General features: G+C 44.9%; 1 protein-coding gene across 2 annotated transcripts in view; it reads right to left on the reverse strand.

Moving 5' to 3' along the window:
• The window catches only part of MTUS2 (microtubule associated scaffold protein 2), a 458,817-nt gene that overhangs the window by 71,732 nt on the left and 361,165 nt on the right, over window positions 1-25,920 (reverse strand). The window contains exons 6-7 of one of the 2 annotated variants that reach the window (XM_075919209.1): window positions 18,312-18,410; window positions 4,037-4,248 (exon numbers count right to left, since the gene is read on the reverse strand). In XM_075919209.1, the coding sequence (XP_075775324.1) occupies window positions 4,037-4,248; window positions 18,312-18,410 (311 nt within the window). Of the gene's footprint in view, window positions 1-4,036; window positions 4,249-18,311; window positions 18,414-25,920 lie in introns of both variants that reach the window. The other variant, XM_075919208.1, reaches the window with a different exon arrangement.

Consider the following 25,920-nt stretch of genomic DNA (forward strand, 5'->3'; position numbering starts at 1 on the left):
GTCCTCCCTGTGAGCTGGGATTGTTCTGGCTCTCTCTGAGCAAACAGAGAGCTGAGACACAGCCCAAGGAGTGCAAGCTGTGTGCTGAGGGGCAGTTTTTGCAGCAGCTGAGCCTGACACACACAGCTCAAGGAGAGCAGACCCTGTGTTGAGCAGCAGACTGGCAGTGCTCAGAGAGCCAAAAGGAACAGAGAAGCAACGCAAGAAGCTAGAGACTGGCCACACAGCACAGCCTGCAGCTGGATGTGGTGAGCAGCTGGGAACTGCAAAGTGTGGGGAGAGGCTCTGGACTGGAAGAGGGGTCTGGCCACTTAGAGCTTGAGGCTGTGTGGTCACTGCCAGAGCAAGTGTGTCCAGCCTGCAGCCCCCACCCCTGCAGCACATCCAAGGCCTCTAAGGAAGAGACTGTGGACTGTCCTTACACTCTGCAGACTGCTGTTTTGATGTCCGTGTGCTACAGAGCAGGGCTGTGTGTTCTCATTTAACCATTCTCATTTTTTTCTTATTCTATTCTCTTTAATCAGTTGATGTTTAATAAATTGTATTTGCTTTGAACTTATGAAGTGATCACTGGGCCAAGAAGGCCTGCAGTGTAAAGAGAGCACCTCGGAGTGGGGACACCCTAACTCCTGCCCCTAGTGACTACAAGGTTGGGGATTAAGCCCCAGGAAACCTGGGCCCAGCCTTGTTGGGGTTTCAAGGGCTCTGCTACTCAGGAGAGTGGAGGGGGAGCCCTCAGGAACAGGGGAGCCGTGGGGTTTTCTTTGCATTGTTTGCTGGAATGTGGAAGGTTTGTATGTAACCCACATACCTACTGGGTGTGGTTCTCTATTCCATGTAGGGCCACTTAGATCACTTACAGAGAGAAAGAATGAGTTTGCTCTACAACCAGCTGGCTTTTAGCTCATGCAGTAGAGGCTAATGCTGCACTAAGCTCCAGAGGTTCCACCTTCGGTTCCGCCTGTTGGCATTACATATGCACCCGACAGGAAAACACATTACACTGGTGCAATAGGGGTCATTTAAAGGACAAAAATGCTACTCTTCAGACATACATAGACAACAGGGTTTGAACAGAGGATAGGGACACATTCCTTGGCTTTGTAATATTTCTTGGGACACAGCAAAAGTTTCCTATGACTACTTATTTGATTCAAAGACCTGTAAATGAAGTATTTTATAGACACACTCTCATAGTGATCACCCTTATTAATATACTAGTTTTGCCGTTTATCATGCCAACTGTGTATTTGCAATGTTCCTGTATTTCACTGTCAGCCCTACAAGGAACACCTAGGGAACTGTAAATGCACACATATCCTTCCTTAGTATAAAGCTTGCTTTGTAAAGCTTCATTAATATTTACAGCTACATGTGAATAAAGAATAATCATTTGAGCTGTCTGCAAAATCTTCGATAGAGCTATTTTCCATGGTTTTTGCTGAATATTTGCCTCATGGTTTTTGCTGAATATTTTTTGGGGGGTAAATGGTCCAAAACACTTACATTTTTCTTTTCAAAATGGCTCTTTGTTTAGAAAGGTTTTATTTTGTATTATATTATATATTATGAGAGAATATTTAATTTTAAAAAGTAATAACTGAAGTGAAATGGAACTTTTTTTGGAACTATCAGTCAATTTAAAAATCTTCAAATTTGTTCCTAACTGGAATAAAAAGAAATGTCAGCTCCTTGATGAAATGGAAGCTCAAATAATAAAATCCCTACACATAAGACAAAAAACAATTCCTTGCACAATTGTATTTGAAAAAGATTGGGAAGCTCTGTATCTTCTGACATAGACTCCTCATTTATCTAAAGAAACCAGGAGCTGCTTGTTAACAAGATCCCCTCCACTCTTTTTCAGACTTTGAAACTGGCAGAGGAGGAGTTCATGCCTTTATCACAGAGCTTTCCAATGCACTGGGGTGGCATGGCCATGCTAGTGTTCTGCAAGAAAAGCTCTATCTAGACATACAAAAGAAATATTTAGACATATGCTTGTTTACTGTCTATTTAAATAAGGAATTCCTTTTCAAACCATGTCACTTGAGGCTACTGTCCTGTAGATGGTGGTATTGCCTTTTCTAACAGGCAAACAAGAATATCCTTTGGATTCAACACAGGGCTTGAAACTGGGCCAGAAATGTAATTGATTATCAGGCTAATCTAGCTGGCGAAGGTCAGTAGTGACCAAAGTCATAGAAGGCTGTTAATTTAGTATTGTGCAAAATGTCATAATGAACTTAGCTCAATTCCTAGCGGACAGTAGTTTCTTTACTCCACGTTATATACCATCACAATTACATCCTTAGCACATCAGCTGAGGACAGAATTAAATGTTACAAATATAAAACATGAGCAGGAACTACCCTGTTTCAGATAAGTTTGAAATGCACTGAAGTCAATAGGAATTATACATACACATCCGAGGGCAAAATTTGACCTTAGCTAATTAATCTGCTAATTAATAGTTAATTAAAATACAGCTGTGCACAGGCATAGCAATCATTAGTCATTACATAAGTGGCTAATGGCCTATGTAAGAACGACTGCTTTCATTTTCCTTTGCTCTCTGAGTCATCACAACATTTGATTATCTAGACTTCTAGATAGCAAAGTGGTGGTCTCCTTTAGTTGTAACATGGTGGGTATATAGTTAGCACTAATTTGTGCTACAAATTCCTTGGTACTTACTAATTTTACAACAGTTATTATTTTTTTAAACACTTTGTCCAGTGAAAGAGGAGCTAGGAACTGAGATATCACTGACCAGTGACATTTCTCTCAGAATGGCTGTCAAGACATATTAGTGTATATTAAATGGAAAAAAAGTTCATGAAACTTTACAGTTCAAACTTCATGCAACTTTAAGGTTGTTAGGCTAGTCAGTTAAAAATTAGGACATACCAAACTTAAGGTTGCACATGTAACCTTAACTCTATCCCTGTGGGTGTACACACTGCAATACAGCCTTTATCTAAAAGAGAAATAGAATATTACCCTGTACCTAAATTAACTGTATGGTTTTTGTCTGAGGGAGGATCTTTATCTTGTCACAGGCCAAATCTGCACAAATTCAGCATGAAAGCATGCAAGGAAACTTGCCTCTCCCTTTGCCTGATGGCACAAGTACTAAATCCCAGTAGACATCACTGTAAGCAGGAACTGCTCATCCCTTCATTGAGCAAATTGCCTAAAGGTAGGGAAGAAGCTGGACCATATCCCTGACCTCTTTATTGTCCTGTAGGATAGGACTAGTGCACTGGAGAATTTGGAGGGTGCCTCCTAAACATGATAGCTCCTAGTGCTTCCCACTGTTGAGGTGATGTAGCTCTGTACCATCCCCAATGCTGAGTAAACTGCAGCTTCTAGCCCTAACAGCAGCAATTGTGTAATCAGTACCATTGAACTCAACGGGACTACTTCCTAGAGTGACTCCCACTCAGACTGAGGAACAGGTGCACAATCGAGCCCTACAGAAGCTTCTTTGCGAAAGAAGCTTGACTGGAACTCAGAGACTGGATACCAATCCTGTGTATATTCCTTTACCCCAGTGGAGCATTTTGGCTGGGAATTGAGCAATAGGCAGGAGGGGGCAGAGAGTGTTTTTTTTTTTCCGGTAAGATCCTGCGTTTCTTCGCAAAATCTGGATATTTATCTAAACCAGATGGGAGCAAATCTGTGGCACAGCAGAAAAGTTAGAATTTTACATGTGCGCAGCACATTGTTCCTTATGTGCACATTTAGATTCCCCTTGATTTCAATTGATATCTTGCTAAGCCCTCCATCTTCAATATAAAGGAATCAGTTACAGTACTCTCCTTTATCTGGATGCACCAATCTTCGATTCTCAGCCACATGGTACTTAATGATAATACTCTTCTCATAGCAACCGTTACAATGAAATGATACCCTTAGCTCTCAAAAGCAGAGTTAGAATGAGGCAGGAGTAATGAGTAGCTCACAGAGATGACTAGTATTGAGACATAGCAATAAACACCCTCATGAATGCTTTCTAATGGGGTGTACTTACCTTCCAAAAGAAATACTGTGTTGTTACAGCAAAGACATCGAAGCCACGACTGGCTCTTTTAAGTTCCTCTTGAATACAGCTGAATTGCCTGGATTGCTTGCCACACTTTTCCTTCAACTGCTGGATGAACTGCCGTTCAGCCTCTCGAGTCTGCAGATCTGCCTTGGTGGAAAATCCATTTTTTGGAACAGCTGCCCTTTGTTTAGGGTGTCCTACAAGATGAAAAAAAAACACCCCAAGACTATAATCTGTTACTGTATATGTATGCTTAGTACAAGCCTAGGACCAAAATTAAATAAATATTAGACCCACTCAACTCTAACACTAACATATTCTGACATCTTGTGGCATATCACTTAAGGGACACTGGTTAGCCTTAAAATTTTAATGTATACTTTGTTACTAACTCGGGGGGGGGGGGGGGGAGGGAAAGATAGAGACCCCATCAGGGCTCCTGGGCTCTCTTTCAGCTCTAGAAGAGGTGTGTGTGTGGGGGGGGGGTCTAGTGGGTTATAACAAGGGGTCAGAGACATTTCAGCTCTATAGAAAAACATCAGACCAAAGGTCCAACTAGCTCAGTATCTTATCTACCAACAGTGGCCAATGCTAAGTGCTTCAGAAGACATAAACCAGAGCGGAAATCATTATGATCCATCCCTTGTCACTTTTTTGGTTTTAAATCTGCTGCCTATAAATTTAATTGGGTCAGCTTTTTATTAATGGAGATTGCCTATATCCTAGAACTGGAAGGAACCTTGAAAGATCATTGAGTCCAATCCCCTGCTTTCACAGCAGGACCAAGTACCATCCCTGACAAATTTTTGCCCCTAATCGCCTCTGCAAGGATTGAACTCACAAGCCTGGGTTTAGCAGGCCAATGCTCAAACAACTGAGCTATTCCCTCCCCTTTGCAGCTTCTTGTGAGGTTAGTGAAGGAATGAATAACATTTCCTTATTCTATTTTTTCACACTGTACATGATTTTTCTAGACCCTTTAGTGATTTCTTTTCCAAGCTGAAAAGTCCCAGTCTTGTTAATCTCTCCTTATATGGATGCTGTTCCTTACCCCTAATCATTTCTGTTGTCCTTTCTGTAACCTTTCTGTACCTTTTCCTTTTTTTAGGTGGGGTGATCAGATCTGCATATAGTATTCAAGGGCTTACAATGACTTTATATAGAAGCAATATGCTACTTTTATCTTATCTATTCCTTTCCTAATGATTTCTGTTAGCTTTTTAGGTTTTAGACTGCCACTGCACATTGAGCAGATGTTTTCAGGAACCTATCCACGAAGGGTGTGTCTAAACTACATGGCTCCATCGATGGAGCCATGTAGATTAGGCTGATCGGCAAAGGGAAATGAAGCTGCGATTTAAATAATCGCGGCTTCATTTAAATGGCTGCCGCACTGAGCCGACAAACAGCTGATCAGCTGTTTGTCGGCTCTGCGCGCTAGTCTGAATGTTCCCGCGCCGACCTGAAAGCCCTTTATCGACCTCCCCGTTATGCCTTGTAGGATGAGGTTTACCGGGGAGGTTGATAAAGGGCTTTCATGTCAGCAGGGGAGCGTCCAGAGTAGCGTGCTGAGCCGACAAACAGCTGATCAGCTGTTTGTCGGCTCAGCGCGGCAGCCATTTATATTTAAATGAAGCCGCGATTATGTAAATCGCGGCTTCATTTCCCTTTGCTGAACAAACAAATCTACATGGCTCCGTCGACGGAGCCATGTAGTTTAGACATACATAAAGATTCCAAGATCTCTTTCTTGAGTAGTAACAGCTATTTTAGACCCCATCATTTTTGTATCTATAGTTAGGATTATATTTTGCTATGCGCATTACTTTGCACTTATCAACACTGAATTCCATCTGCTTTGGTGTTGCCCAATCACCCAGTTTTGAGAGATCCCTTTGTAACTCTTTGCAATCAGTTTTGGATTAGTCACTATTTACCCCTTTTTCAAGAACATTTATGAGAAGTTTAGCAGCAGTGATCTAAATGCAGATCCCTGAAGCACAAAAGTCATTCCTACACTCCCCCCTTTTAAGTAGAGTTCCCAGCAATGTTTTCATAATGATCTAATGATCCTTCAATTACCTGAATAACCAGCCTTTTGAAGCTTCAGTCTGTACAGAAAAAAAACAACAAATGGTCTGGTAGCACTTTATAGACTAACAATACATGTAGATGGTATCATGAGTTTTCTGCATGTGTTGTTAGTCTATAAAGTGCTACAAGACCATCTGTTGTTGTTTTTTAACCAGCCTTTTGTTATTCTTAACCAGCCTGCCCCTCCCTCTTTTTATAACAAACTCCCTGCACCAAAGGCAGAGCTGCAAGCAACCCAAACTGTTGTGTTTAAGAACTGCCTCTGGAGTCAGGGCATGCAACTTTAAGCAGACCTGAAACATGAAATCCAGGGGGTCAAGCTTGGGAGCGGGGCTACTGCCCTCAATCCCTCATAAATGACACTCCTGCCTGCTAAACCAGCATAGCCAAGAAAGAGCAAGCTGGATTTTATTCATTTTTGTGCCTCATCTATATATATGTTAACAAATTCCAATTATGGGAGCAAACACAGTTGTGTGGACCTAACCGAGGACAACTGAGCTGCACACATGTCAGTAAGGAAGCAGAATGAATAAAATAGGACTGCCTACCCATCACCGATAGCCTATTTTCAACTGCAGCACTTTTAGAACTGGGGATAATGTCTGAGGAAGAAAGAAACCCAGGTGATTGGCAGTGCTAAGAGTTTGTAGGATTGGCAGTGTGAAAAGCTGCTCTGAAGTCACTGAGACACAAGCCATACGGAGCCCCCAATATGCTATTTTCACAGTTACTTTTTTTGAGTAGAACTTAAAAACTTCTGTGCTTTCTTCCTCTCTAGGAGTTATAATTAACTCTCCTTTGACTGACTGACTCGCCACCCAACCTTTGAGGAAAAAGTGATGGCTAAGCCAACCCACAGGAATTCCTTTGCCGTTCTATATAAAAAGATCTGCAAAGATAGTGCTTAAATGTTATAATCACTTCCCATTTTTTTGAAGTGTGTATTATCCCTGTGCAGTATAAGCAGCCTTCCTGATACCGTCACTATGGAAAGTGCGAGGGGAGGCAGTCACAGTGACAGCAGCCCTGGGCAAAACTCATTGCTGGCAACCTGCAGATGGGGGTTTGAACTCCACTGGCTCGTCATGGGTTCAGGTCTGCTCTGAGCCTTTTGAAAACATTGATTCATTTTTCTGAGCCACAGACAACCTGCCCTCCAGAGACTTCACACCAGAGAATGTTTCTTCCCCCATTCCACGAATTGGACTGCTGTGGGTTTAAAATGTCTCTCCGTGAAAACAAAATGACATTGGGGATCTAATATACATAGACATTTTCAGTATCACCATTATATTGACCCCATCTACAGAGTCAAGGCAGGAACCCAGTTACAAAACAGTTACAATTAGCAATGTACAATGGATGAGACTTCTCTATATCCCATTAAACTAGTGATGTTAAATTTCAATTAATCAGCTAATTGAGTAGTCGATGGAATTTCCATCGCTATCCCACTGCACCTCTCCCTTTGACATGTACAAGAGCTGCCCACAGCTCCTGTACATTTCAAAGGGAGCGAGGCAGCAGGAACCCACTCTAGTGGGGAGCAAAGCAGTCCCTGCTGGCACAGGTTCCCCTCTGCGCCTCTTCCTTTGAAACGTACAAAAGACACAGGTGGTTCTTGTACATTCCAAAGGGAGAGGAGCAGCAGTGAGACCAGTGCGAGCAGGACTGTTTCAATCCCCACTCGCGCCATTTCCCTGCTGCTCCCTGCCTCCCCTGCTCCCCATAGAGACAGTGCTCAGAGGGGAACCGGCTTTTAAGCCAGCTACCCCCAGCACTAGCTCGTGCTCCCCCCATTGCTGCTGCTCTCTGAGGCTACGTCTACACTGCAGGTATTTGTTGGCAGACAGTATGCTAATGAAGCGCTCATTAGCATTTGTCGTGCTGTTATTTGCATATCTCTGCCGATGCTTTTTGCGCAAAAGGATTTTGCGCAAAAACAAGCAGTACAGATGGGTCCGTTTTGCACAAAAAAATCCTTTGTGCAAGATGCCTTATGCCTCCTTTCCTCAGTGGCCAAAGACTTTAGTCCCAGAGGCTATCATCAGCGATAGGGAGAAGAAAATCTCAGATGCCTAGTTAAGTTCTTCCCACCTCCCTTAGGTGTTACTTTAGTATGTACCCCATCCAGACTGAATGTGCGGGGTGGTATTAGAGAAAAGCAGAAGTGAAGAGAGACTTGTGTGTGTATGCCCACGTACATTCCATGAATGTGTGGATGGAAGGGAAAGGTGAAGAAGAGCGTGTGTATTTGTGAAAGGGAAAGCTAAAAAAGGATCATGTGTTTGTGAGGGAAGGCTGAAAAGGGAAGGAGGATACATGGCTAAATGTAAAAATAAAAATGGAACATTCATCTCCAACTATCCTTCACCACAAAGGGTGACAGCAAAGAATCCTTAATTCAGTAGCTATTACACTGAAAAGACAAATGAAACCTAAGCACAAAAGAATATATAGCACTCTCACACAGCAATGCAGAACTCTGAACCGATGTTACAAATGAGTGAGCTCACATTTCATACAACTGTCAAGAAGAACAAACAGAATTTTAACACAAAAGCCTCATGAACTTTAAATTCTCAGGGAATTCACTGACTTCATTTCTAGCAATCTGGCAACAGAAAACACTTGTCATTTTTGTAGGACAGTCTGTCTGCACACTAGTGACAGTATAAAGTTTAATAGGCCAGCACTGACATTTTGGGACCCTACAAGTATTTGCAGCTATGTTTCAGATATTGTAGATGCTTAATTACCATTTTTTGAATGTCCAGTCAAGTTCTTATATCTGCAAATGACAGCTAAATCCCTCCAGAATTAACAATTAATTGTATACACAACATGTGGCTGAGAAAGAGGCCAGAGGTTGCAACATTTCATAATTAAGTACATTATGATTATGCCCTATGAAATTCATGGTCTACTTTGGTCAATTTCATGGTCATAGGATTTTTCAAATAGTCACTTTCACTATTTCAGATGTTTACATCTCAAATTTCACAGAGCTGTCACAGCGGGGGTCCCAAATCAAAGGGAGGTTGTAGGGTGGTTGCAGAATTGCCACCCATACTTATGCAGTGCTGCTGGTGGTGGTGTTGTCTTTAGAGCTGGGCAGCTGGAGAGCAGCAGCTGCTGGCTGAGCACCCAGCTCTAAAGCCAGTGCCAGTAGCAGTGGAGAAGTAAGGATTGCAGGGTATTGGGGAGTCATCACTTTTTTGCAGGGGAAAGGATTGGCCTTACAGGGGGACAACTGACCAGGTCACCATGGTCCCCTCCTCCAAATAGCCCAAGAGTTAACTCTTGAACTCTCAACCGATAGCTGGGGAAGGACTGGGGAGACCCAGGCAGGGCTTCTACTATGCACCAGACTCCATCTGCTAGTCCAGTCGTGCTGAGGAGGGACAGGACTTCTATTTCCTTGCAAGGGCTTCTCCAGGAGCCGGTCAGACCAACCTTTGAGAACCTACCCCTGCTGCAGGAAGCTCTGTGGCTGTGTTGCCTTCAAAGTTGAGTTGCTAACCAACAGCTGCAGAGCTCCCTATGATCACGGAAGTTCTTGGAGGTGGGTCTGACCCCTTTGGGAGCATCCCATGTGGGGAAAGGAATTCCCATCCCTTCCTGGTCCCACTGGACTAGCAGCTGGAGCCTGGTACACAGTAGGAGCCTTCCTCCCTACAATAGTCAGATTGGGAAAATAGTGAGATGGGAAAATCAGATTGCAAGGTCCATGACACATTTGTCATGGTCATGAATTCAGTAGGGCCCAAATTATGATGTAGTACTTACCTATAGTAATGGGTGCTAGAGAAAACCCTCTGGCAGTTTGTCATGACTGATTCCCCACTCTGGCACAATGAATGCAGAAGTGGGGGCCCACAAAAGTACCCCAAAACCTTATCTTGAGGCATGCAGATCCCACAGACAGATTTTCCAGGACACAGAACTGAACCAATACCAGGTTAATAAAAAAGAAAGAACTTTTATCATCACAACAATACTCCTGTTAAACTCATAGTTAGATATGTCCCGAATTTAAATGCTCTGTCTTGGTGCCCCATTAAGTAGTGAAAAATCCCAGAAAGCCCTGCTGGACATTTCACTACTTCATGGGGACACTGGTGCGGCACAGCAGCCTCCTCCCACTCCCCCACAACAGGGTGTGTTGGGCAGCCAGCCCGGCTTCCAATGGCATGCAGCCCCTCCCTCTCTTCTTTCCCTCCCTTGACATCAGAAAGGGGGGCTAGGGAGGGGTAAGTGGAAGGACGTGAGGGAGGAATGAGGCACAAGCCCCCAGTGGGGCAGACCAGGGAGGCTCTTAGTGCTCCTCAGGGTAGAAGCTCTCCTGCAGGGCCTCCTGGATACTGACAACCCCCCAATGGACCTCCTGGATGGCAGCCTGCAGAAAGTGTAGCCAGGCTCGCAGCAACACGTCCATGAGAAGCATCAGAGTGCCCAGGGGAAGCTCCGGCTCCATGTTGCAGAGTGCTGTGGTGTCCCGAGTGAGGGAACCAGAGCACACAGAGACAAAATGCTTTGCTGTCTCTCAGCGAGGTAGACAAGCAAGCAGGGAAAGCTGAGAACTGGCTGTCTGGGGGGAGAGCCCTTTAAGCACAGACCTCAGATAGCCTCAGGCAGCAGCCCCACACAGTAAGTCCTGACCTGGTGCCCTGCCGGAACTGGTTCTGGCCAGCCTTAAATGTGATTCAGAGTCCACTCAGCGTGGACACGCTATTTCAAAATAACAAAATGCTATTTCGAAATGCATTTGTGTGTAGCCACATTATTCCAAAATAAGCTATTTTGAAATAACACTGCAGTGTAGACATGCCCTAGGTACTAACACAAGAGAAATATTTAATAACTGTGTTTGTTTTTATTTTCAATAGAAAAATCTTAGACACCATGGAGATGAATGCAACAAAAGTCAAACACAGAGAAAAAACAAAATCACCTTGAAATCAGTCAAGATTAAATGAATACAAATTATCAAATTGTCTACTTCCATTGTAAATTTTCCCTGCCTTCCAACCTTGGAAATGCGCACCTCTACATTGTCCTTGTCAATGGCATAAGTTGTTGTAAATTAAACAGTGATATTTTCTTCAGGGATAAATTTGAACTTCCTAGTTTGTCTGGGTTTGAAAAGCAGCTCACTAAACTGCTTCTGCCCATTGATGTTTATGTTCTGTTGCTCTGCACAGGATGGGAAATATGCCAATGATGCTGGCCCAGACCCTGCATCCATTCATCAATTATAATATGGGGTGCTATGGAAAAGCAGGACCACAGCCACTACACTCAGAAATCATGGAATCATTAAGAGTGTCAAAATTCCTAGCACTTTTTTTTCTAGTTCAGTGTTTGAAATAAAATACTGTAACAAATACCCAGAGATATTTAATACAGTCCATGAAGGTTTAGATATGGTACATGGGTTAATACATTTTTATCTCCAGTTTCCAGTATTTAGATAAGGAAAGTGAAGAAGTAATTTTGAGGAAACTGATGATAAGCCAATTGGACAATGTTAGCTACCACAATGATAGGCACCTTCGAAATAATTAAAATAGAGAAAGGGCTCTAATCCTGAAATCACATTCATGTGGATAGATCCCTGTGTCTGTGCAAAGCCCCCTTCTCTCCCAGCCCTGGTGGAAATTACAGGATCAGGGTTATAGTGCTGGATTAGATGGAGGTCTAGGAATATTCAGTTCTTAAACACACTTTCACAAGAGCTTTGGGGAAATCCACATTCAGATATTGATCCAAACTGTGAAGAGCAGATCCACTGCTAACATAAACCAGATAATCACACCTTCTGTGGCAGCAATAGTGGTTTATGTGGCAGCCAAAAAACAACTCTGTGGTATGGAGTGTGTATATAGGCAGTCCCCGACTTACGCGGATCCGACTTATGTCGGATCCGCACTTACGAATGGGGCTTTTCTCGTCCCGGAGCTCACGGGCGGCAGGACAGCCCAGAGCGCAGCGGTCCCGCCACCGCATCTTCCGGGGCGAGAAAAGCTGCTCCGGGTCTCCCTGGTGTGCTGGGGGGGACTCCCCAGCACAGCAGGGAGACCCGAGCAAAGCCGCACAGGCGGCAGGACCCCGCCGCCTGTGCGGCTTTGCTCGGGTCTCCCTGCTGTGCTGGGGGGGGACTCCCTGCTGTGCTGGGGGGGATTCCCCCCCAGCACAGCAGGGAGAGAGGAGCAAAGCCGCAGAGGTGGGGAAACCCCGCCGCCTGTGCGGCTTTGCTTGGGTCTCCCTGCTGTGCTAGGGGGGACTCCCCCAGCACAGCAGGGAGACAGGAGCAAAGCCACAGAGGCGGCGGGACGTCTGCGCCTCCGCGGCTTTGCTCGGGTGTCCCTGGTCTGCTGGGGGGAGAGTGGGGGTGCAGCTAGTGCGCCCCTCCCCCCCCCAGCAGACCAGGCTTTTGTTGCGGGATGCCTGGGGTAGAGCAGCTGGGGTGCTGCCAGGTTGGTCCTGCGGGGACCTACCCGGCAGCGTCCCAGCTGTTCTGTCCCAGGAATCCAGATTCAGCCGCTGTTGAAACTGATCAGCGGCTGATTCCAGGAAGCCCGGGGCAGAGCAACTCTGCCTAGGGCTTCCTGTAGTCAGCCGCTGATCAGTTTCAGCAGCGGCTGAATCTGGAGACAGTTCCGACTTACATACAAATTCAACTTAAGAACAAACCTATAGTCCCTATATTGTACGTAACCCGGGGACTGCCTGTATTTGAATAGTACAATAATGGAAGGGGGAAAAAAAAACCTTGTCATTCTATGAATAAATATCATCCACAGCACATTAGCTAATAACTAATGTCAACAGTGTGATAAGTTTTCACAATGCTGTCACAGAAGACTACTTTAATTACAGTACAGTCTTCCTTGCTCTTTATTTTAAGAACATAAGAATAGCCATACTGGGTCAGACCAAAGGTCCATCTAGCCCAGTAGCCTGTCTGCCGACAGTGGCCAGTACCAGGTGCCCCATAGGGGTGGACCGAAGACAATGATCAAGCTATTTATCTTCTGCCATCTATCTCCAGCCTTTGACAAACAGAGGCCAGGGACACCATTCTTTACCCCCTGGCTAATAGCCTTTTATGGACCTAACCTCCATTAATTTATCCAGCTCTTTTTTAAACTCTGTTATAGTCCGAGCCTTCTCTGGCAAGGAGTTCCACAGGTTGACTATGGTGTGAAGAAGAACTTTCTTTCATTAGTTTTAAACTTGCTACCCATTAATTTCATTTGGTGTCCTCTAGTTCTTATATTATGGGAACAAGTAAATAACTTTCCCTTATTTACCCTCTCCACACCACTCATGATTTTATATACCTCTATCATATCCCCCCTCAATCTCCTCTTTTCTAAACTGAAAAACCCAGTCTCTTTAGCCTCTCCTCATACGGGACCCGTTCCAAACCCCTAATCATTTTAGTTGCCCTTTTCTGAACCTTTTCTAATGCCAAAATATCTTTTTTCAGGTGAGGAGACCACATCTGTATGCATTATTCAAGATGTGGGCGTACTATAGTTTTATATAGGGGCAGTAAGATATTCTTCATCTTATTTTCTATCCCTTTTTAATAATTCCTAGCATCCTATTTTCTTTTTTTATTTTATTATTTTTGTTTCAAGGAAGCAAAAGGCCATTGAAAAAACACTTATATTTTAATCAAGGTTAAATTTTCAAAAGTGACTGATGATTTTATGGTGCCATCATTTTGGGGCCCACTGCCTGAGACACCCTACAAGGACCTGATCATCAGAGGGCAAGGACTTAGCCCTTTATGCAAATCGGGGCCCTTTCACCTGTCTCAGGTTGGGCACCCAGACATTAAGGCAATGAAAATTATTAGGAATTTGGAAATTTAGGTCTTTCTAAAAGCAGGAAGCATTACAAAAGCCATTGCAAACATTCCAGTAACTTCCTTTACAATTCTATCAGAAATAATTATTTTTAAATCAGCTCTTCCTGGGCCATTGTACCACAGCTTTAACCAGTGAGGTGCTTAAATTGGAGCCCCTATGCTATAAATAAGGGGGTGCTGCTGGCCTGGCTTTCTTCATTAAGATGCCCTTCCCTTTAGAACTCACTCCCTGACTCCACATGATCTAAGCCAACTTGAATGCTTATCTTTGAACGCATCTGAAGAAGAGGAGGAATAGTAGCTGGGAAGGGAAGATTGGGTTTAACCTTTCATTGGTTTTAACCTTTCGTTTTGTTGGCTGGGGGTGACATGCGATAGAATTGCTGCAGTGTATTTACAAATATGGGAATCCTGATGTGTGTGTTTTAAATGATGTCAATGGTAAGTCACTAAAGTGAATAGGCAGATAGATGCTCTTTTGTTTATTAATTTAGGGCTATAGTAGGCGGTGGGGAGGGGAGGAACTGTATGCTTCCTGGCACCACATGGCTTCTGCCTCCCTGAGCACCAGGCAGGAGGAGAGGGGCTGCATGACTCCCGATGCCAAGCAGCTCATGCCTCACTGCTCGTGGTGCCGTGAGGCTTCCACTCCTCCTTCCCCCCACCACTGGGAAGGATGGGGCTGTATGGCTCCTGGCGCCACATGGCTTCTGCCCTCCCAAGCACTGGGGAGGAGGGAAAGGGGAGTGGCCATGCAGTGCCATACAGCTCGTGGCTCCCAGTGCCATGTGCCTTTCAATCCCCTGAACACCAGGGAGGGGAGGGGCGGGGCTGTGTGATTTACAGCTTCTGCCCCCTCCCCAGCACTGGGAGGGGCCACATGGCTTCTGCCCACACTCCTTGGTGCTCAAGGGGGTAGAGGGGTGGCTGTGCAGCTTTCACCTCTCCACCCACCCGCCCCAGCACCTTGACAGGCCCCGCGCTCTGGCCTGGGCACCAGGGAAGGGGGAGGAGGGACAAGCAGCCAAGGACTGGGAAAGTGGGAGGGAGGAGTCAGGCAGGACACAGAGTGATGTGATGACATCACTCTGGGTATGTCTACACTACAGCGCTAATTCGAACTAACTTAGTTCGAATTAGTTAATTCGAACTAAGCTAATTCGAACTAACGCGTCTAGAACTAAAAACTAGTTCGAATTAGCGTTTTGCTAATTCGAACTAGCAAGTCCACATTAAGTGGACCCTGAACTGGGCTTAAGGATGGCCGGAAGCAGTGCCGGCAGGGCATCAGAGGAGGACTTAGAGCGTGGAGATGCTGTGTCAGGCTAGCCAAGGGCTGTGCTTAAAGGGTCCCGACCCCCACCCCGGACAGACAGTTATCAGGGGTGCCCCGCTTGAAAACCAGTCCTGGCTTGGAGTGCCCGGAATGCCCACACTGGGAACATCACACCACTCGGCCATCAGCCCAGCTGCACTTGCCACAGGCTGCCATCTAGGGAGAGGGGGCAACTGGGGGGCTGCAGGAGAGCTTCCACCCCCAGAAGCCCACAGAGCCAGCCCAGTCCTCCCCATCGGGGGCTCATGCCCCATTCCTCCCTCACCTCCTTCCACTTACCCTTCCCTAGCCCCTTTTCTTGATGTACAAAATAAAGGACAATTGTGTTCAAAAATGGAATCTGTCCTTATTGAACAAAACTGGGGGAGACTGGGAAAATGAGGTGGGAGAGGGGAAGAGAGAGGCTGGGAGAGGGGAGGGCAACTAAAATGATCAGGGGTTGGGAACAGGTCCCATATGAAGAGAGGCTAAAGAGACTGGGACTTCTCAGCTTAGAAAAGAGGAGACGGAGGGGGGATATGATAGAGGTCTATAAAAGCATGAGTGGTGTGGAGAGGGTTCATAAAGAAAAGTTCTTCATTAGTTCCCATAATAGAAGGACTAGAGGACACCAAAGGAAAGGAATGGGTAGCAGGCTTCAAACTAGTAACAGAAAGTTCTTCTTCACAAAGCAAAGAGTCAACCTGTGGAACTCCTTGCTGCAGGAGGCTGTGAAGGCTACAACTAGAACAGAGTTTAAAGGGAAGTGAGATAAAGTGATGGAGGTTGGGTCCATGGAGTGCTATTAGCCAGGGGGTAGGAGTGGTGTCCCTGCCCAAAGTTTGTGGAAGGCTGGAGAGGGATGGCACGAGACAAATGGCTTGGTCACTGTCTCCGGTCCATCCCCTCCAGGGTCCCTAGGGTTGGCTGCTGTCGGCAGACAGGCTACTGGGCTAGATGGACCTTTGGTCTGACCCAGGACGGCCATTGTAAGCTCAGGGTCGGGGGTCTCAGTGGACCCCCTTGATTTTCATGCACACCTGCTCCTGGATGGCCAGGCTGGCAGCTCTCCTGCCCTAGACGGCCACCTTCCTGTGCCTAGTGCGGAGATTGTGGACGAGGTCCACGATGTCCGCACTAGCCCAGGCGGGTGCCCGCCTCTTGCGGTCCTGGGCAAGCTCCCGGGAGCCGCCAGCCTGGTCCCGGGAAGAGGGGGAGGGCTGGGGGGCATCGGGTGGCTGGTTCGATCCGTGCCAGGTGCAGGGTCTGCTGGCTGGGTGCTGGCAGGCTTGCACCTGGCACGGGCACCGTAGCCAGCCCGTGCCCCTTTAAGGGGTCCGGGGCCGGGAGGGGGGCATAGAGTTTCCCTGGTGTTGGCCAGAGTGGCCACCAGGGAAACCTGGGAAGCCTTAGCCTCCCACTAGTTCGAATTAAGGGTCTACACAGCCCTTAATTCGAACTAGCTAGTTCGAACTAGGCTTAATTCTCGTAAAATGAGGTTTACCTAGTTCGAACTAAGCGCTCCGCTAGTTCAAATTAAATTCGAACTAGTGGAGCGCTAGTGTAGCGCCTATTAAAGTTAGTTCGAACTAACATCCGTTAGTTCGAACTAACTCTGTAGTGTAGACATACTCTTAGTTGTCCTTCAGGAAAAGCTTTTATATATAGAGAGAGAGAAAACACAATTTCCCCCCTTGAACTCTTCTTAACCCAAATACAGTAGCACTAAGAAGCTGAAAGTGAAACTGACTTCAGTGATTTTAAAGGTCTGATCTAAGAAATCAAAGGGTATGTCTACACTACCCCGCTAGTTCGAACTAGTGGGGTAATGTAGGCATACCGCACTTGCAAATGAAGCCCGGGATTTGAATTTCCCGGGCTTCATTTGCATAAACTGGGCGCTGCCATTTTTAAATCCCGGCTGGTTCGAACCCCGTGCTGCGCGGCTACACGCGGCACGAACTAGGTAGTTCGGACTAGGCTTCCTAGTTCGAACTACCGTTACTCCTCGTTCCACGAGGAGTTTGAACTAGGAAGCCTAGTCTGAACTAGCTACTCCGTGCCGCGTGTAGCCGTGCGGCACGGGGTTCAAACCAGCCGGGATTTAAAAATGGCGGCGCCCGGCTTATGCAAATGAAGCCCGGGAAATTCAAATCCCGGGCTTCATTTGCAAGTGCGGTATGCCTACATTACCCCGCTAGTTCGAACTAGCGGGGTAGTGTAGACATACCCAAAGGGCTTAATTCAAAGCCCACTGAAGTAAATGGGCTCGTGATTTCAATGGTGTTTGGATCAAGCCCACAGGTACAGATTTACAGCACACCTCTGCCTATTAGGTGCTTAAATACAGGTGTAAATGTGGCCTAAAAAGCATAAACAATGAGATGTACTTTGGATTTTTAGAAAGGATTTTAGCTGGATCTAAGTTTTTACTGGTAACTCCTTAAAGTAAGGGGGTTGTTTACAACATTAATGGTTAAGCTGACAGTTTCCCTTTAGCTCTCTGAAGATTATTTCTAAAGATCATCTTTTATTTCCCAGTTAGCTACAGAAATAACCTAGGAAACACAACACTTTTGCACGTCAGTGACCTCAGATATTAAGTGGTGTACTGTTACTGTTGGTGATTATATTACATGGAGGATTTAGTTACTATATTGGTTTTCTTTTTTTAAAGTAAAAATAATATTTTAAAATGATCCTTGTGCCTTTAAACATTGAACAGCCATGACTCTGTATTGGAAGACAGATGGTTTTACTTTACTACCAGGGAGAACATAAGACTGTTCACTTCATGTATGACTATGATGAAGCCACCTGCACTCGTTGCCTGATTAATGAGACTTGGACACCATCAATCTTCTTTTAACAATAGTGGGTCTCAGATGTTTGTCTATTAACAAGAGCTGCAAATTCGACAAGTTTAAATCTTCCCTCAAAAGAGAGTTCTTGTGGTTCATAAATACCTGGTGAATGGAGCTTGGTTGCTGATACTGCTAATCTCTTAGGGGATGACACAGTGGGTTTATTTGCATCTTGATCTTTTTGTACTTCTTTCTTCAAACCTGCTTTAAAAAAATAAACTCAATCATTACTTTATTTGCAACCACACAGAAGCATGGCTATAAGACGTGTAACAGCATGGCAAAACACAAATACTTTTTCAATATTACTTTTGGGCCAGATATTGAAAGCTTTGCATAGGAATTTTGCATGTGCACAATCCCACAGGCCTATGGCATGCTCAAAGCTATCATGATGCTGTGTGCCAACTGAGCATTTAAGCGAACACGTGGCCAGTTATACATTTAACCAACCGTGTGGCTCTGCAAAGATGCAGCTCTGCACATGCAAACTGAGGTGAAATTCCCACACTGATGAGGGCCAGCACAAGGCTATATAGGTGCACTCTGCAAATCTTCTGGCCTTCTGCATGTGGTGTACTTCACTCATGAGCAGACGAATCCCTAAAATCTGGCATATGACGCTTATTCTGGTTTACAGCACCATGTTATTTGTGAGATGTTTTACCTGTTCTTACAAACAGGAATTTAATTTTTGAGCCTTAACAAGGTGAGAATATTGTTGCACTCATCAAGTAGCCCCAAAGTGGAGCTAAGAGCAAGCCAGAATCATGATGAGTAGAACTGTAATCAGAGAGCCTATTGTTTATCGGCAGAATTGCTGATGGGGCAAAAGAGAAAATTGTCCCAAGGTCCAGCAATGTAAAAGGCCTGGCACTATGGGCTGCTATTGCCAGTACCACAGAGGCAGGAGTCCCAGGCCCTTTAAATTGCCTCTGGAGCCCACCATGGGGACTGGCTGCAGGAGGTGTGGACTGTCCAGGCAATGCTGAAGACTGGCTGCTCCTAGCCCCATCCTTTCCTCCTGAGGCTCCACCCCTTCCAGGGGGCCCAGAACTGAATTCCTCCCCTCCCCCGCCCATTGCCCAGGGCCTGGCAAAGTCTGTCACCAGCCTTCTTTATATGGTCTCTGGTCCGGTTCCTTGACTGGTTTTGTCTGTTACAGAAATAATTTTTATAGCTGTAAATCCATTAAGGTGGAATATTTTCCCATTTGTTTGCCTTTTTTATTTTTAGCACTTGCAATTTTTTTAAATTGTAATTCTCAGACTCAGTAACAGCGAATGCTATTGGAAATACAATAAAACCAAAGGGAACACAAAAATGATCTCTGGTATAGGATAAACCATTTTCCATATTATAAAACTTCAGCATCTTTCATGCTTACATTCATATGTCTAAGGAAATGACAAACAGAGGACTGACAATACACTGTGTTCCCTGGAGGATAACTGAGGCAGAAAAACAAAGCCTGGTACAATTTAAAAACAACATTTTGCAATTTCAGTGGCTAGTTCCACATCTAAGACCTTGTTTCATGATGCTTCATTCGAATCTGTGTGTTGCATATGGGGAATGGATAGTAGAGTTTGCTAATCTTCTTTTAAGATTAAAATCCTGCAGGTAATAATGCTTGTTGGATTAACAGTTTACATAATGTCCAAAGCTGTAGTTAGAGTTACAGGTAGGGTCTCACAATAAGCCCTGTTTTTTTTGACACACCACCTTCTCGTCCCCTCTATGTTAAGAGTTGCACAAAATGAACTACACACAAGAGGACATGTGCAGTGTACAACCAGTTTTATCAGTTCTACAATACAGGGAACTATGCTGCATATTCTTTAGTGCCACCTACTGGCAATTTTAAACATTACATTCAAACAGATCTCTCTCTTTTATAGAGCACTTGTGTAACAACAGCACACACAGAGATTGTTAAATTCTTCTCTCAGTTATATCAATGTAAATTTGAAGTTACTCCAGTAGCAATTATTCCAGATTAACACTGTTGTAACTCAGAACAGAACAGATGCCATATGTGAGAGGTTTGGAGCTGCTTTGTAATAATTTATGAAAATCATACGTTAGTTTAGTTGTTGGATTGTTTTCTGTGTGACTATGGGTATGTCTACACATCCAAGTTAATTCTGAATTAACTTTAATAGTGTCTACACAGGCAAACCGCTATTTCGAATTTAATTCGAAATAGCGAGACACTTAATTCGAATTTGATAAACCTCATTCTACGAGGAGTAACACCAAACTCGAATTAGCTAATTCGAAATAAGTGCTGTGTAGACACTTATTTCAAAATAGGGGGCCTCCAGCCTTCCCAGGGTGCCCTGGTGACCACTCCAGCCTCAAGCAAGAACACTTCTCTCCCTCCTCCACTCTCCCCAGAGCCCTTAAAGGGGTTGACTCTGGACACAGGGCCTGTGCCAATTCCAAGCCTGCCAGCACAGAGCCAGCAGTCACTGCCCCTGACCCAGTGGCCCCAAAACATGAGCCAGCAAGCCACTGGCAGCCAGCCCTCCACCGCTCCCCAGGAGCAGTCTGCCAGCTCCCAGGAGCTTGCCAGGGCCCAGAAAAGGTGGGTGCCTTCCTGGTCCAGGGCGGAGATCAGGGTGGACCTTACTCAGGTTTGGGGGGGGATGCCCCCAACGTCCATGATCTCCGTACTATATGGAGGAACGCGGCCGTCTATGGCAGGATAGCTGCCAGCCTGGCAACCAAAGGCCACATGCGATCCCAGGAGCAGGTTTGCATGAAAATCAAGGTGGTCTGGCGAGACTCCCAACCCTGAGCTTCCCCTCCCCCTTGCTTCCCCTTCCAGCTCCCTCTTCCAAGGTTTCCCCCTCCCCTCTCCCACCCTCTCTCTTCCCCTCTCCCACCTCCTTTCCCTAGTCTCACCAGAGTTTCATCCCTCCACCCCCAGTTTTATTAAATAAAGGTAGTTTGTGTTCATGAAAATACATGTATTTTATTTGACATCAGGAAGTGGGGCTGGGGGGAGGGTTAAGTGGAAGGATGTGAGGGAGGAATGAGGTACAAGCCTCCAGTGGGGCAGACCAGGGAGGTTCTTAGTGCTCCTCAGGGTGGAAGCTCTCCTGCAGGGCCTCCTGGATACTGACAGCCCCCCAATGGACCTCCCGGATGACAGCCTACAGAAAGTGCAGCCAGGCTTGCAGCAACATGTTCACGAGAAGCACCAGAGTACCCAGGGGCAGCTCTGGCTCCATGTTGCAGAGTGCTGTGATGTCCCAAGTGAGGGCAACAAGAGCATGCAGAGACACAAATGCTTTGCTGTCCCTCAGCGAGGCAGGCAAGCAAACAGGGACACCTGGGACATGTGTGTGTGTCCTTTTAAGCACAAGCCTCAGATAGCCTCAGGCAACAGCCACACAAAGACACTCCTGACCTGATGCCCTACCCCTGACCTGATTCCGGCCGGTCTTAAATCCGAATCAATGTCCACTCAGTGTGGACGCGCTATTTCTAATTAGCAAAACGCTAATTCGAACTGCATTTTGTGTGTAGATGCATTAATTCAAATTAACTTAATTTGGATTAACTATTTCGAATTAAGATAACTCGAATTAATGCTGTAGTGTAGACATATGCTATTAGTTTAATACAGGTGGAAAAATAAGCAAGAAGGAAAAATATCTGAAGATAGCCACCACTTATCAAATACTTAAGCTTTGTTAAGGGACAACATCAGAACTATTTGCTTTGATTTTTGCCTCCTTTTCAAGCCACTCTACAAAACAGGTTTTGATTAGGACAGAAAAGCACATAACACATCAACACTCTGGCAATGTTAAAAGGGCCCTTCTCTGTAGAAGGGGTGAAAGGTTGTTTGGGGGAACCAGACTGAAACATGGGACCCTCTGTAGGTGCCTAAAAAATTTAGTTTCAGAGAGGTAGCTGAGTTAGTCTAACAGGAAAAACTTAAAAAACAACGAATAGTCTGGTGGCATTTTAAAGACTAACAAAACATGTAGATGGTATTATGAGTTTTTGTGGGCACAGCCCATTTCTTCAGATGACTTCTTCATGTGAAGAAATGTGCTGTGCCCACGAAGGCTCATGATACCATCTACATGTTTTGTTAGTCTTTAAAATGCTACTAGACTATTTGTTGTTTTTTAAGTTTTTCCAGAAGAAATTAGGACTGCCTAAGTTATCATAAGGGTTGATAAGCCTATCAGTAAAAGAGACATGTGTTTTCATTGTTTGTTCCCTTAAAATCTGTTTTTTTCTCGAATGGCTTATTTCTGCTGTCAAACAATATCTCTGTTCTAAGAAAGCTGCCTGATCACTACATACCACTGCTCACACATTCCCTGAAGAAAGAATTGGAGGTAACCAAACTCAGACATGCTGGGTAAAAAAAGTTGACACACAATGGTACTAGGGCCCAGGGCCCAGTCTGAATGTGGGAGAACTGCAAATTCCACCTCAGGTTGAGCTAACATGGGGGCTGCCACATGAAGAGGTGCCCTTAGACACCAGAAAAATGACAGGAGTAGTTAGCCCTGAACCATGCCACCCAGTACAATATATTCTTTTGTTTGTTTCCAAAGGGAGGCATAGGGGACAAAACTTTTTAGTGTGAGGTTTTAGAATTTCTTTCTGAGAGTTTTAAGGACAAGGTAAATCTCTTTTATGGATTCACTTGACGTTATTTCGAAATAACTATGTGAGTGTCCACACAGCAATTCCATTATTAGGAAATAAATTCAAAATAATGGACGGCTTATTCCAACTTCTGTAAACTTCATTCCACAAGGAATAATGCCTATTCCGAAATAGCTATTTCGAAATAGCTATAGTGTGGATGCTCCACTGTTACTATTTTGAAATAGTTCCTCCCCAGGGCCATTCAAAGTAATTACTCCCTAGTGCAGTGGTCCCCAACCTTTAGAGGCTCCCGGGCGCCTGGGGGCGGGGCCACTCACACTCCGGGCGCCTGGGGGCGGGGCCGCGCATCCTGGGGCACGCCAGGGGTGGGGATACCCTTGCACCCGGCGCCGGCATGTGCCCCAGGGCCGGGGCCGGGGCCGCCCGAGCGCCTTGTGCCGTGGGCCCGGGGCCAGCGCTGCCGCCCGAGCCGCGCGCCCGGGGCTGGCGCCGCGCGCCCGCATGTGCCCCGGAGCTGGCGCCGCCAGAGCGCCGCGCCCCAGGCGCCGGTGTGTGTCGCGCGCCTGGGGCCGGCGTCTCCAGCGCGCCGCACTCCGGGGCCGGGGCCGGCCCAGGTTGTCGGTGGGCGCATCCACATTAGGGAAGCCTAACTCAGGCTAATTTTGAGGTTTCCCTGTAGTGTAGATGTGCTATTTTGAAATATGCTATTTTGGAGTATTTCTTCCGGAATAGCTTATTCCGAAATAAGTGTGCAGTGTAGACATACCCTTAGAGATATAGGTAAGTAAAACTCTCACATGTTAATAGATTTTTTTTGTTTCACCTGATATTCATGGATGCGACTTACCCTCAAAGGACTTTTCTTCACCTCACTCAAAGTTGTAAAAAAATCCATATCCCAGAGCAATTCAGTTAAGTTGACCTAACCCTTGTTCTAGAAACTAGGTTGACAGAATAATTTGAAAGCAACTTAGTGACCCAGAGAGAGGTGGAGAAGAAATTCTGAGCAGATGGAGCAGCACAGCGACAGAAATGACTTCCAACTGGGAAGACGGGGAGAGAAGGGAGAGAGATTGGCGAAGCTGAGAACTAGGTGGATACAAAGTGAGAGGAGTGGGATGAAGCAAGTCCTTGGAGAATTTTAAAAGCTGGAAGGGCAATTTGTAATTAGATGTGAAGTTGGCTAAGGAGCTGATAACGATGACAGGGGTTGATGGCTGTGGTCTTACTCTTAGGAGGGAGAATAGACTAGCTGTAGCACTGTGGACTTCCTGATGTTTTGAGAGCAGGGATTTAGGAAGAGAGTGAAAGGCAAAAGATAGTAGCTTAATCCCCAGAAGCAAACACTGGGCTTCTCAGCAAAGCCTATCACCTGCAGGCACCGTATTCTAAAAAGTTAAAAATGTAGCTTCTCTCTGACCAGCTGCAGGATCAGATTTACGAATCAAGGCCCTTCCAATGAGAATGTCTCGCCACTAGTCCCCACACATTAGGATGTGTTGGACTCTGTGCGGCAGTTTAGCCTTAACAGACAGATCTTGCAGAGAGAGATGGTCCCTGAGGCAGCCAGAACTCAAGCCATGTGCTATTCATTGTTGTATTTATTTAAAACAAGTCTCTGTACCGCCTTTCCAAAAACTTCACCTTAAGTGCTGTAGTAGCTCTCCCGAAGCTTGCATTTGCATGTGGAAATAGGGATTGCTGTTTGCAGTGTGGCTAACTGCATGCATAAGCGTCTCTCTGTGGGTGCAATTATGGGCTCAGTTTATGTAATTTAAGTGCTATTTTTAACATTTGTTTGCATGTGTCTTTATTTAAATTTCCAAATTAGAACGATGTAGTTTGCATCAAACTGCACACAAAGTGCAACGATAAAGGTATAAAAATCTAATGCAGCTATTAAAAATGGGAGCTCTTCTCTTATCATAACACTGAAGAGATTGTGAGTCATTCACCAGTAATTTGGCTCTAAGCAAACCCCTAAAATGTGTTTTTCTTTTCCCAAACTATATGGAATTTTATCATAGAAAATTTAAAAAAATCTATTATATTATCCAGGCCTTTTTCCTGAGTCCAGTGCAGCATTGATCCCTACTGTGTATTTGCCAGTCTAGTCTTTAGATTGGAAACATATTGGCAATTTAATACTGAATGTTCATTCCTGAACAAATCTCAAGATGCTGTATATATATTATATATATATATATCATTAACAGTGCAGTGTAACTACTTGTTGTGAGTTAGGACAGCAATTGTTCTGAGGCATATTATATTAATTAATAATGAATTTCGTGAATTTAAAAAATATAAAACAAAAGCCAAGGAAGTGTTTTCTATTCTGATAGACAAAATACACACACAACGCTTCTTCTGCTTCTCCCCTCCCCCTCCTCTCATGATACTCATGACTAGTCATGTCTATGGTGAGTAATGAGACACCGGTGCCCACAATGTTTGAGACAAAATGAGCAAAGCTAGAAGCATGATGGATTCTGTGGATTAAAAACAATCCAATTCTCTCTAGAGATTCTGTACCTCCTGTGATCTATGAGACACAGAAAGGATGTGAATAAATAAATGGATGTAGAAGAAAGACTACGTTTGTCCAACTAGAAACAGCTAACGCTTGTAGTTTTTCTGTTCGTTTCAAGTTTGAAGTCACCTGGTAAGAGATAAGAGAACAAAGACGATTTCTTTGGCATATATCAAGGTGATTATTTTCTGACATTTTTTAAATGGAGATATTTTTTCATATGGAGCTTGTGTAAAACAAAAATAAGAGAAAAAAGACAAAAATATATTAAACTAATCACTTCAAAAATCAAAGTCTGGCATACAAGAAAATTTTATATAAAGGTTTCTTGAAATAAGTGCAGCATTTTGGGGTAACTTTATTAATATACCAGAGTTCAATTGCGAAGATAATATAAAATACTTGATCTCTTCCATCTATTGTGGATTTCATGGACTCATGTAACCCTTTTATACACAATTCTCCCCATTTAAAGGGGTGAACCTCTGGGCCAACTTATTGGGGGAACTTCTTGAGGCTATAAACAGCTTGATA

Source organism: Pelodiscus sinensis, chromosome 1, assembly GCF_049634645.1.
Source record: "Pelodiscus sinensis isolate JC-2024 chromosome 1, ASM4963464v1, whole genome shotgun sequence".
NCBI lineage: Eukaryota > Metazoa > Chordata > Testudines > Trionychidae > Pelodiscus > Pelodiscus sinensis.